The 11,640-nt window shown below is 37.7% G+C and overlaps 2 protein-coding genes and 1 non-coding gene across 4 annotated transcripts; 1 reads left to right on the plus strand and 2 right to left on the minus strand.

The window, feature by feature from the left end:
• Nucleotides 1–4,317: 4,317 nt before the first annotated feature.
• On the minus strand, nt 4,318–6,066 carry LOC126616431 (heavy metal-associated isoprenylated plant protein 36-like). The gene is made up of 3 exons (XM_050284486.1): nt 5,773–6,066; nt 5,606–5,681; nt 4,318–5,429 (listed from the first exon to the last, which is right to left on the minus strand). The coding sequence occupies exons 1-3, from the start codon at nt 5,932–5,934 to the stop codon at nt 4,645–4,647; spliced, it is 1,023 nt and encodes a 340-aa protein (XP_050140443.1). The 5' UTR covers nt 5,935–6,066; the 3' UTR covers nt 4,318–4,644.
• Nucleotides 6,067–8,682: 2,616 nt separating this feature from the next.
• On the minus strand, nt 8,683–10,576 carry LOC126616432 (dephospho-CoA kinase-like). 2 transcript variants are annotated; one of them, XM_050284488.1, is made up of 4 exons: nt 10,331–10,576; nt 9,992–10,132; nt 9,733–9,878; nt 8,683–9,265 (listed from the first exon to the last, which is right to left on the minus strand). In XM_050284488.1, exons 2-4 carry the CDS (start codon nt 10,097–10,099, stop codon nt 8,830–8,832), a joined length of 690 nt encoding a protein of 229 aa, XP_050140445.1. In that variant the 5' UTR covers nt 10,100–10,132; nt 10,331–10,576; the 3' UTR covers nt 8,683–8,829. The 2 variants fall into 2 exon arrangements, with proteins under 2 accessions (XP_050140445.1, XP_050140444.1); XM_050284487.1 differs by having other exon boundaries at nt 9,992–10,137.
• Nucleotides 10,577–10,657: 81 nt separating this feature from the next.
• TRNAG-CCC (transfer RNA glycine (anticodon CCC)) lies at nt 10,658–10,728 on the plus strand. Its single transcript has one exon. It is a non-coding gene; the product is annotated as a tRNA-Gly (tRNA).
• The last annotated feature ends 912 nt before the right edge of the window (nt 10,729–11,640 follow it).

Consider the following 11,640-nt stretch of genomic DNA (forward strand, 5'->3'; position numbering starts at 1 on the left):
GATCAATGTTAAAATGCAATATGCAGGATTGATATGTGATTCAATCCTGGCTCTTCACAACATAAATCAAAACACAACAATCTGAGAAAATAAACGAAGACAATATTTGTACAAAATCTCGCACGAGGAAAAAAAAACCCTCCGCACAGGAGAGAAAAACCTAAAGGCACACATCCAATTTCACTAAAAAACTTAAGGAATTATCCAAGACTCAATTGATACTTTCTTACACCACAAAAGAAACTTGATCAAATACTCTTGTCTTGTAGAACACGCCATCTTCACCTTCTCTTGGAGAACACCGATTCACACAGGTTGATGATCTTCCTCATAGGCAAAGCTTACACTAAGTTCCATGATGAATGAATGATGTGTTATGCTCTCATACTATCACCTAGATAAATCTAAGAACCTAACAGTCTTTTGTCTCTCCACCTTGACCTTATAAAACAATCTCACGATTTTGATTAGAGTGCAAAGGGTGTAGTGTAAAACTCCCATCACAACCCTTTATATACTAGGTTAACTCTTTTACCTAATAAACAAGGAGATTGACCTTATTTAAACCTCTTCCTTATTTAAGACTCTGCAGATTTGTATAGACTTCTAGAATCCCACACCAAATCAATCTTTAATAGGAAAAACAAATCCTATATGAATGCAAATGATTCTTACTAGAAAAGAGCTTTGCCATGTAACATTAGTCAATCATGCTCCTCACTTAACGCAAGCTCCAATCTTTGCATGTTACAATTAATCCTAAGACTAGGAATAACCAACTTACAAACTCTTTACATTTGCTAGGAAATAGCCAACTTAATTACACTTTCAGATGCACTTATAGCACCAAATGACCTTGCTCGGCCTATCCACACCTCTCGTATCTTATCCAGTTGTTTTTATCATATTTAGTGCCATCAAATTGAGCTTAGTCTGGTAATGTTTAATTTTTTATTTGTGAGAAGTTTCGAGTTCGATTTTTATTTTATTTCATTACCCAAGCGATGTTGGAGTAGGAGAGTCAAATTTAAAACCTCAAAGATAAACGTAAATGCCCTTTTACTATTTGAGCTAAAAGTTCTTGGTCAAGTTCAATTCTTATGGGCAACAGTTGTTGAATAAATAAAAAAAGCCGATATGGCTATTGGGCTTACGGGCCGAAGCCAGTGGGCCTAGACATGATAGTGCACTCCTCTAGACCAAGCCAAACTCGGAATATTGCCCTCTTTCAAACGGGCTTTAGAATTTTGTTTGGGTCAGATGTAGTACAGTGGCTTTTTTAACTGGGTCGGGTCAGTATCTTATCCCAATTTTGCTGGACTGATCTGATCCCTATTTTACAATTTTACCCTTTTCTGTTTTTCTTTTTAGGTTTACAATTTTGCCCTTTTGGTTTCGGTTCATATTCAGTGTTTAAAATATTCATGAAATTGTCGATATTTCCTTCGAATATCCAAAAAATGAAGGATCGAAATGGAAAAGGGGATGAAATGCAAACTTTATCCTATATCGGTGAGATATAGGAAAATCAATTACTATTGACGGTATTCTTCATTCAGTACATAAATTTTGTTGAAACCCACTGCATATTTCGAACTTTTGAATTTTACTGGGGAAATTTTTCTCTAATTTTGTCTAAGTCTGAATTAGTTGAATACACCCCTCATTGCAAATTTCCATAATGTCCATTGAGGACAACCGAAATTGATATCGATAATTTATCGATCTTCCATAAAGTTGCATATCGATAACTCCACCTATATCAATTTTGTAAACACTATTTGTATTTCCACCACCATAAATATTTTAAACACTGTCCATATTAGAAACATGTACTTCCTTTTCTTTTTCCAGTTATTTTTTGCAACAGTTAGTCGCTTGTATTTGGTCTCAACCACCTCAAACTAACCTCACTCGAATAAAGTATGATACCTTATGCAGGGGTCCGGACATAAGAATCCTTCGACAAGGGCTGGCTTAGTCAAATAGTGGTGGTGCTCTAGATCTTTGCCCTTTATGGTCGGTTGGCTAGGTCAAGAATCAAAATTCATTATCCGATTGGGCAAATTGTGGAAAACTACTTGCTATACAATTGTGACCTCGGGAGGCCAAGGGTCCCCAGCTTTTTAGAAAATATGCCATCTAATATACAGAAAACCTGCACATATCCCACAAAATATAAAAGATTGGGTGGCTCTAATTAGCACTAGTGTTGCTCTCAACCTGTTAGAATTTATCTTCCAATGAATGCCTCATCCTACTATTTGTTAGTGATGCTATTATTATACCATCAAGCTTTAGTGTCCACATAAAAATAAAACACATGGTTTAAGCTATATCAAAGGCACTTATGTAAAGAGTAAAAGCACCTGTTTAGCTGCTTGTTAAACAACAAACTGTTTACTGAAAAGTGTTTTCTACAAAAAACGCTAGTGAGTAAAAACATTCTATGGAGTAGTACTTCTAAACAAGCCCATATAAATTTTCATGTTTTTCTTGGTACAACATATATATATTAGATATTTTTGGGAAGGAAAAATCAAACACATAACTTTTAATGCAAATATGAATGCTCTTAAGTCTGAACCAACTGAGTTATACATTCTAGCAAATCATTTTCATGTTTGATGTATAAGATATGCGTATATACTTTGGTGTAACATATGAATAATATCTTATGAAAACATAATATATAGGATTTATTTGCATATTCTCTCTTTTATATATCATTCCTTCTCATCTTTATAATGAATAGTGCAGCAATTCTCGTCCATATACGTTTCACTCTGAACACCAACACCTTGTTTTGTTTTTGGTGGTGGGGGACTTAAGGTTTTGATGAAAAAACAGAAAGATTCGACTAAAGGGGGCCGAAGAGATCATATCATTTGATGAAAAGAAAAAACAGAAAGATTCATCTAAAGGCAGCCGAAAAGATCATATCATTCAATCTTTACTTCCGAAGTGAACAAAAACTTTTAGTAATGATGCATGCAACTTATGAATAGTAATCAATATTAAAACAACGCCAACTATTATCTTCACGTCCGATTGCCTGCGATAAAGTTTCCCTGAAGCTCAAGGTTGAGAGTCGAACTACGTACACAGAATGGCCTCATAAAGTGATCACTGATCACAGAGACATTGGGCATATATTTTTAAGGTTCTCCTTTGAACCAAATTAAGAAAGCGTTGATAAGAGTTCTTGGGAGTCAACGGCCTCTTATCCTCGACTAGCCTTTAATCTTTCGAGTTCTTAATAGCCCGAGACCACTTGATACTACGATCTAATGGTATTTCTTTTCCCTTGAAAGTGAGAGGTCTTAAATTCGATTCTCGCCAAAGACGAATTTGAATCACATTATTGCTAGTCCATTGTGAGGCTAAACCCACCCACTTCCTCTTAATGTAGATAATATCGTTTGTTAAATAGCCCAAGACTTACAGATCACTATGGCCAGACTTTCATTTATGTTCGTTCAAAAGGTCCCACAATCAAGCAGGCGTACACGAATACACTCGACAATAAAAATATGACAATAATTTAGAATATGAGAGAATTTCAAACCAGAAATGCATGTGCGGAAACTCAACATCTTATTCACTAAAATATTGGATCACATGCAGAAATCATTTCTCATTAAACCTTGGTCAACTTAGGATTATTTTGGTTGAGCAAATTACACCATGAGTTGAGACGGATATCAATTTATTATATGCTGGATACCCTCTAGATTTGTTTATTTGTTAGATATTTGGTCTTTGGTCCCCATGCCATGCATGCTTAAAGCTTTTGCCCTGTTCACTACAAAAAGAATAAAGAGATAAAAAGCTTAAGACAACCACACAGGAACACGATAGATTACAAACCAAAGTGAGTGGGAGACTCTTTACCATACTTCAATAAATATGTATATCTACATCCCTCACATGCATAATAGAAAAAAAAATCTGTACTGTCTACGTAAACACTTTAATTTCTAACCAAAAGATGGAGATATGCATGTTGCTTTTTCTAAAGCATTATGTACCAAATCAAATTGTTGGAACCAATTAATTTGTTGTCAGATTAACTAATTAAAGAGACATGGTCGATAGCTACCATGCATTTTGATTAAGAATTATATCTTTGCGTTTTATTTGTTTCCATATTTTAAACGACGAATTATAGTTACGGAATCAACAAAGTGTTTATAATATGTCAAAATATATTGGTACATGACGTTCCCCTTCAAATAAAATATAACAAGTTGCCAGAACCCTAATCCAGTCTTACCATGAGTTTGAACTGAAAAGACGAATGTCGTGCACTCATAATTTCTAATTACAACTTGAAAAAGCTTATCATTGCCATAGAAACAAAGATTTCATAAAACAAAAATCTACTTTACACATCAGGCTGAGTGAAAAGTAAGATTTAGGTCCTACAAATAACCAAACATTAATTAAGCTATTGGCCTACTTACGCAAAACCAAAGTAAATAAAGCTAAGCTTCATATTACAACCCCTTTTATTTCCCCCTACTTTCACCCTTTGAACTATAAGTACATCAAAATTAATCCTGCCTTCCTCCCCCAAGTACACACCGTACATACTAAGTATATATAAGCTACTTCTACATACACCACTCGTAATTATAATCTTCACATAACGTAGCACCCACTTCCATATTCATTGTTAACGGACGTATCTTCATCACCATCATCATCGATAGAATAGGACGGCAGAGGAAACGAGAACCTGCCTGGATGAGAATACGTAGCAGTATGCATGGGATCAGGAGCGAAGTATGAGCTACTTGTACTGGTAGGGTACGCCGTATTGTAACTTAGCCCGTACGTTGGAGGTGGATAGTACATTGATGTTGGGTACGGGCCGGGGTACGTATGCTGAACTGGTGGGCCAAGATTCATGGAGGCCATCGGCTGAGTCATTTCTGGCCCACCGGCCATGTACGGCTCAATACTGCCCACAGGAGGCGGAGCATTCTCGCCGAGGTTGGCACCACCGCCGGTGGGGGAATTACCATTTTGCGCTTTCTTCTTCTTCTTCTTCTTCTTTTTGGCCCCAGTACTTGCACTATTTCCACCACCAGCACCAACAGCAGGACTAGTACCACTTTCTCCACCAGCTTCATTACTCTCGCCACCCTCTGCGTCGGACTCACCGCCGTCGTCAGCATCATCACCGCCGTCGGTTTTATCCGGTTGATCATGATCACCATCTTGTTCATGGTTATGATCTTCAGGCTGCTTCTCATTGTTATTACTATTATTCTTTGATTTCGACTTTTTCGCTTTCTTAACTTCTGGCCAAAGCTCAGCTTGCTTCCCTGACTTCAACAGCTTCTTCAGTAGGGTCTCCGCCTCCACGTTGCCCGTCACAGTCACCTTGTGCTGCTGCGAATCAATCTCCGTCGTGTAAACCCCTGATCACGTCAATTAATCAAAACACGAACGCACACGAGTGAACACATGTGTTGCAACTAGATAAAATATCAGGACATGGTTAATAACCATTTCGTTTTTAGTTTTTGTGACAGAAACAGAAAAAACGCATGGCAAGAAGGACGAGTGAGAAATGAAGGAGAATGTATAAACGTACCTTCAATGTTTTGAAGGACTTTCTTGACCTTCTTCTGGCATCCTCCACAGTGGATTGAGACTTTCAAAACCCATGTCTGGAGAACGGAGGAGATGATCAACTTATAATTTGTGAAGAAAAAAACTTGAAAATAATGAGAAAAAGGACAAAAATATTGTACTAATTACCTGGTATTTTAAGGTTCCAGGAGCTTCTTCAGCTGGTTTGGTTGCCATTGATGAGCGAGAGAGAGAGAGAGACTGATGAAGTGGGAATAAGGAAAGTGGGGAGCTTTGAGTGAATGTGTGATGAGGTTTAAAGAGTGGGAAGAAAGCATCTGGTTTGGTCATGGTGTGGATGCCACGTCAGCTTCCACACCCCAATACACCACTGCAGATCTAACACGTCATCAAACTCACGTGACCCTCCATGAAGACCCCACTACACCTCAACCAACTGAGTTCAACTTCACAAACTCACAAGCTCACTGATTAAATTTCATATTTTTATCTGAAGGTTATGAAGGTCACGCAGAAGGCTTAATTGCAAAACAATCACGCACTAATATGCGTTTTTTAACGATATGATTATAAATCGGGAAATGAGAATATCATTGTATAGGAATGTTAACTTCAACAGTACGGCTCAGTGACATCCACTGACCCACAACATACAGTTCCAGATATCAATCTAATCTCTGCCCGTGAGGAGAGATGAGAACCTTTTGATGGATGATCAGCTTTGTACTGCATCTTTTGCTATTATAAATAGAATCGGACGGTCTTTATTCTTTTTCAAGGATTTAATCATCGATTTTTACGAGTACAGATCTTCTTCGGATCTAAAAAAATAGAGCTTAATGATCAAATGATCCGGGCCAAGGGACCATTCTTTGTAGCTATTGGATCAAATTTCAACAGTCCGAATCATTTGATATTTAGGCTCCATTTTTTTAGATCCAGAGACGTTCTGTACTCGACTTTTATAGCCACTAATATAATTGACTCAGATTGGCCCTAAGCTAACCTACCCTCAAAGGATGCTGCTCAGAACTTCATAGGCCTAGAAGTTCCTTGCAAGTAATCCAGGAAGAAGAGCTATGAATGAAGATTCTTGTAACAAATGGACAAGAAGATTCTAGTAAGCAAAGTTACGAATGTTCGTCACTGTTTTTGGGCTAATCTACACTGAGCTATACGATACGAAGGAACATCCATCTCGTAACCAGCTGTACACATTCATGTCATATAATTATTTTGATCCAGCAAGTGTTAGAATCGACTGGACTTAAAGCTGCCCTCTACAGTTTTTTGATGCGGAAAAAGCTGCGTTGTTCACAGTGAACATGTCCTCCTGCAATATTGCATGAACAACACTTGTACAAAGTATGGTGGTGTGTAAAGTAAAAGTAATTGAGTTAGAAAAGACTATGGCAATTGGCAACTTCCTTTGCTGGGCCATTGCCATTGTGCTTTCAATGAACTTTTTGATGGGGGGTTTTGGATTTATCTTCAGGAAAACAACTTGTCTGTAACTGGTTCACTATTATTGTACTTCGTGACATTCCGTTTCAGTAATACAATATCATCTAAAAGATACTTACCCAAAAAGACATTATATTTTTGAATCGGGGTGCCAGATAACAATGAATCCGTTCGATAAAAGTCCTTGTATTCTCATGCAAGCAATCAATTTAAAGATGCAGAAAAATTAAAATTAAAAAAAAAAAAACTCCAGACAAAGAAAATGATTTTCACGAGTAGAATTTTCAAATGCGTAGTACATATTACACAATTACAGTAAATAAAATGCCTTCCTTTCGTCTAATTCTAAAGCAGGCCAAGCAGCTTTTAATATGGAAAAGACTACAAACAGCTAGTAGTTAACAATTATTGTGATTGCCAGCTGTATACGTTGTCTCTGTAAATCAAAAGGCAAAAGCGATACATACGGAGCATGATTTTGAAGAATCGTAATTAAGTCACGTCAACATTTTGTGTTAATAGAGATAAAAGGAAAATGAAAGAAAAGGAGAGGAGAAGTGAGAAGATTTGAAGATGGGAGAATCCTGCTCATATACACACACAAAAGATAACAATAAAAACATTCTAAAAAAAGATCAAATGGTTATCACCACTATACAGCGGAAGCACTTTTGATGAGAGATATTTTAGTAGAGATATCATATATAATCCGGCTATGCACAAAAGTTCATCCTTTATTAAAGAATGTAATAATGTCATTAGTTGTGTGTTTATAACATCATTTTAATCGCCAACAAAAAGTAGGAACATATTATTAATAAATTTTCAATAATATTGACACAATATCAATTGAAAGAACTAACATTCTACACAAGGGCGGATGTAATTGGGACCAAGGTGGTCTTAGAACCAACCGGAAGCCAAAAAACACGCATGTGAAGGTCCTTCAGGAACCCTTCGAATGTTTGCTAGACATATCTCAGTAAGTTGTGTCTATAACACTCGACAAAAACTCTCAATAGCACTCATCATATTGTCTATATCTGTTGACATGCAACATGGTTCAGCTAACAACAAGAAACCTTCCAAGTGTTTGACGAAATTTCTTGAATAAACATTTTTTTTTGCGCCACTTCACGCTTTGTTTCTATCTAAAAATTTTAAATGTTTAACACTGAACACGATATCGACACAAAAAAATCCATGTCATCATAGCAGACAATACGGTAAAGGGGTTTCACTTATCTGCACTTTATGTGAACCAATGGATTAGCCAGGTTACGAGCACTAGAGTGATTTGTGACACAACTTGGCACTCCAAATCATTCTTGCTTTATCAAATAATACTCATCCAATCTCAGAAAAGAAATCAATTAACTAATCACTACAACATCCTAATTAATGCAGTCCATATAATCACATAAAATGACTAGACTTCCTTTTCGACATGACACCCTCAACATTTCAATCGTCACCCTCTCTTCCTATCTATCTCCTGACATCCTCCTATCTCTATGTCGTGTCAGGAGAGAGATAGGAATAGAGGGTCTGAAACTGGGGATGGAAACGTACCGAGTTATTAAAAAGAAATATAACCTACAAAAACTCAAAAAATTGAATCTCGAGTGCAATAGTCTTAGGTAAATGCATTGAATCATTCTTCATTGTTGCTACAAAATAAAAGGTGAAGCTTCTTGTTCTATGAATGACAGATCAAGTTCTCAACAAGTACAATTCCAAGGTTGCTATAAACTATGAGTTTTATAAAACTTTCTTGAATATAAGAACACCTACGACAATGGAGACAAAAACCGACGACGCACCTTGTCTAGAAAGCCCAAATTCGGTCCATGTCAAGGGCTTTGTGACTTCAAGTAAGACGTTGCGGAACTGTGCTCTTAAATCTTCTAGTGATCCAGTGTTATCAACCACTATGTCTGCCCTGGTCCGTTTTATATCGAGTGACATCTGAGCATTTATCCTGTTTCCAGCATCCTCCTCACTTGTTCTGTCCCTCGACATGAGTCTCCGGAGCTGCGTTTCAGGATCAACCCATACAACAACAATAGGCTTTGTCCATTTGTCCATCTTGGCCTCGAACAACAGAGGAACATCAAGAACAATAACCTTACACCCCTTCATCCATAGCTTCAAAATTTCCCAAAAGATTCCAGACGATATATAAGGAGCTAGCAGTCTACAAGAAGATAAAAACTAGAGATTATAGCAGATATGATACGTAACTTGTGCGGTAAACTACACTAAACTAAACCTCTCATCAAGTGGGACGAAAACAATTTGAATTCGACAAAATGTAACTGGACAAAACTAGAGATTATACCCGATTCCTTTTAGTAAAATCACATGTGAATTTTGACCTTGACGCGTCAATACTCAAGGGAGAACTATGGAGCCTATATGGTATAAATGCACAACCATAAGGGAAGTTACTTTCCTTGGCCTCTCTAGGTTTTACATACAATGCAACACTATCTTTCCAACAAGAAGCCAGGAAATCCAATGGTGACTAAATTAAGAAACGAGTTTGATTTAGTCAACTGCACTAGGGATAATGTAGAATCATATAGCAAAAAGTTTAACAGAGCGGTACTCAATAAAATCGCAAACGAACACTAGAGCTACTTGCAAAGAGGTAGTACCTACCGGTTAAGAAGTTGGCGCTTTTCGGGGTTAGAGAACACAATTTGTCCCAGTTTAGGCCTATCAACTTCTCCATCAGGTTGCAAAATGTCCTCTCCAAATGCCGAAACAACCTTTTTCCAGCCACCAGTGCCCTTCTTCAACACATCCTGAAACCAAAAAAATTACTCAGTCGGCGAAACAGCCGAAAACAACACATTGACATCAAATTCTTCCATGAAATTGTCAAAATCATAAAGTTCAGGGTCTGATCATCACTCACTCGAGCAACAAGATCGGCATCAACGACTGGAATGCCATGTTCCTTGAAGAGATTCGAGACGGTACTCTTCCCGGAAGCAATTCCACCGGTCAACCCCACTATCCTCATTCTTTCTGCTCTTTCTGTTAGCAATTGATCCTACTATACTACAACATTTTAAGCAAAATTAATTACAAAATTAAAGTAAATTAGCAAACTTTAAGCATAATACTCGATATTTTAATGGATTGGAATTTTGGGTTCCTAGAAATGAAGAGCCTTTGCTCTTCCCTGTAATTATTTCATCGTTTCGATTGCTTTTTTCTTAGTTCTCACTGTAAAAGACAAGAACTTTTCTACCTTGAAAAAGCGCTTGAAACCGGTGGTGGTATGAGACTTTCGGACTTCGATCCGCCCAACTGGGCGGCGGGTGGCCTGCCCTTTGAAGATCGGACGACGAGGAGGAGAACCAAGTCGGCCGCGAACTGGACGGTGGCCGGATGGCGCCGGAAACTTGAAGAGCAGAGGCGCGGTGCTGTTCGCGCAAGGAGATATTGAGGGGGCGAGTACAGGTCTGACACGCGGTACCTGCCAATTGCTGCTGCTGCTATGCATGTAGCGGAAAGCCTAAGAAAAAGAGCAGAAACACATTTTATTACTCTGTTGTTTGATTCTCTTAACAAAGAAGCGCATCTGGTGTAGTGGTATCATAGTACCCTCCCACGGTACTGACCAGGGTTCGATTCCCTGGATGCGCACTTTTTTATTTTTTATTTATTTTTGTATTTGTTTTTATGTGACCATTCATTTGAAATTTGATACTTCAAAACCAATACATTCTTAGAAAAGCACTTGAAAGCTTTTTAAGCACATACTTGTAAGCCTCTGTTCTACTTTTATTTCAGATTGCTTATAAGGAACACTTTTGCTCATTAGCGCTATATGCCAGTCGAAATTGATACTTGAAACTCAAGAAATTCTTAGAAAAGCACTTGAAAACATCACATATTTGGAAGACTGTATTGTTTAATTTTTCAGCCACATAATATGAGTATCGCAAAACTATATTATATGTTTCTCAACCTGATCAAATAGCGGGGTTACTTTAAAAGTAAGTAAAAGCTTAAGACGAGCTCAGGTCACCATAAAACGACGTAATAATTTTAGCTATTTTAGACACACACGGCCTTGGAAGTTCTTCCGTTCCATCAAGTACAAAATTTCGACATATTTCTAATGCGTCTTCAGTAAAAGTGTGCTTATGAAATGAGCGTTTTAGAAAGCTCAGGAAAAGGAAAGGGTTTTAGCCTTAAACCCTAAGGACTGTAGTCTTGAGAATTTACCGAATTGCCGTTGTCTTCCCTCTCCGTTCTCAGATGAGATGACGACGGGGGTTTGAATACATGACTTTTTAAGGAGGAGCGAATGGGAATTAGATGTGATCTTGGGAGCTTCTTTGATTGACATGTATGGAAAATGTGGTAGGATTGAAGAGGAATTGGCGGTTTTCAATACCATGAAAGAGTAGAACACTTTTACTTGGAATGCACTCATTAAACGGCTAGCTCTTGCCAAATATGGTAAGGAGACAATCCGGTGGTTTGAGAGGATGGAACAAGAAGGTATCAGAATAGACGAAGTGACTTTGGTTGCAGTTCTAAGTGCTTGCA

This window comes from Malus sylvestris, chromosome 3 (genome assembly GCF_916048215.2).
Source record: "Malus sylvestris chromosome 3, drMalSylv7.2, whole genome shotgun sequence".
Classification (NCBI taxonomy): Eukaryota; Viridiplantae; Streptophyta; class Magnoliopsida; order Rosales; family Rosaceae; genus Malus; species Malus sylvestris.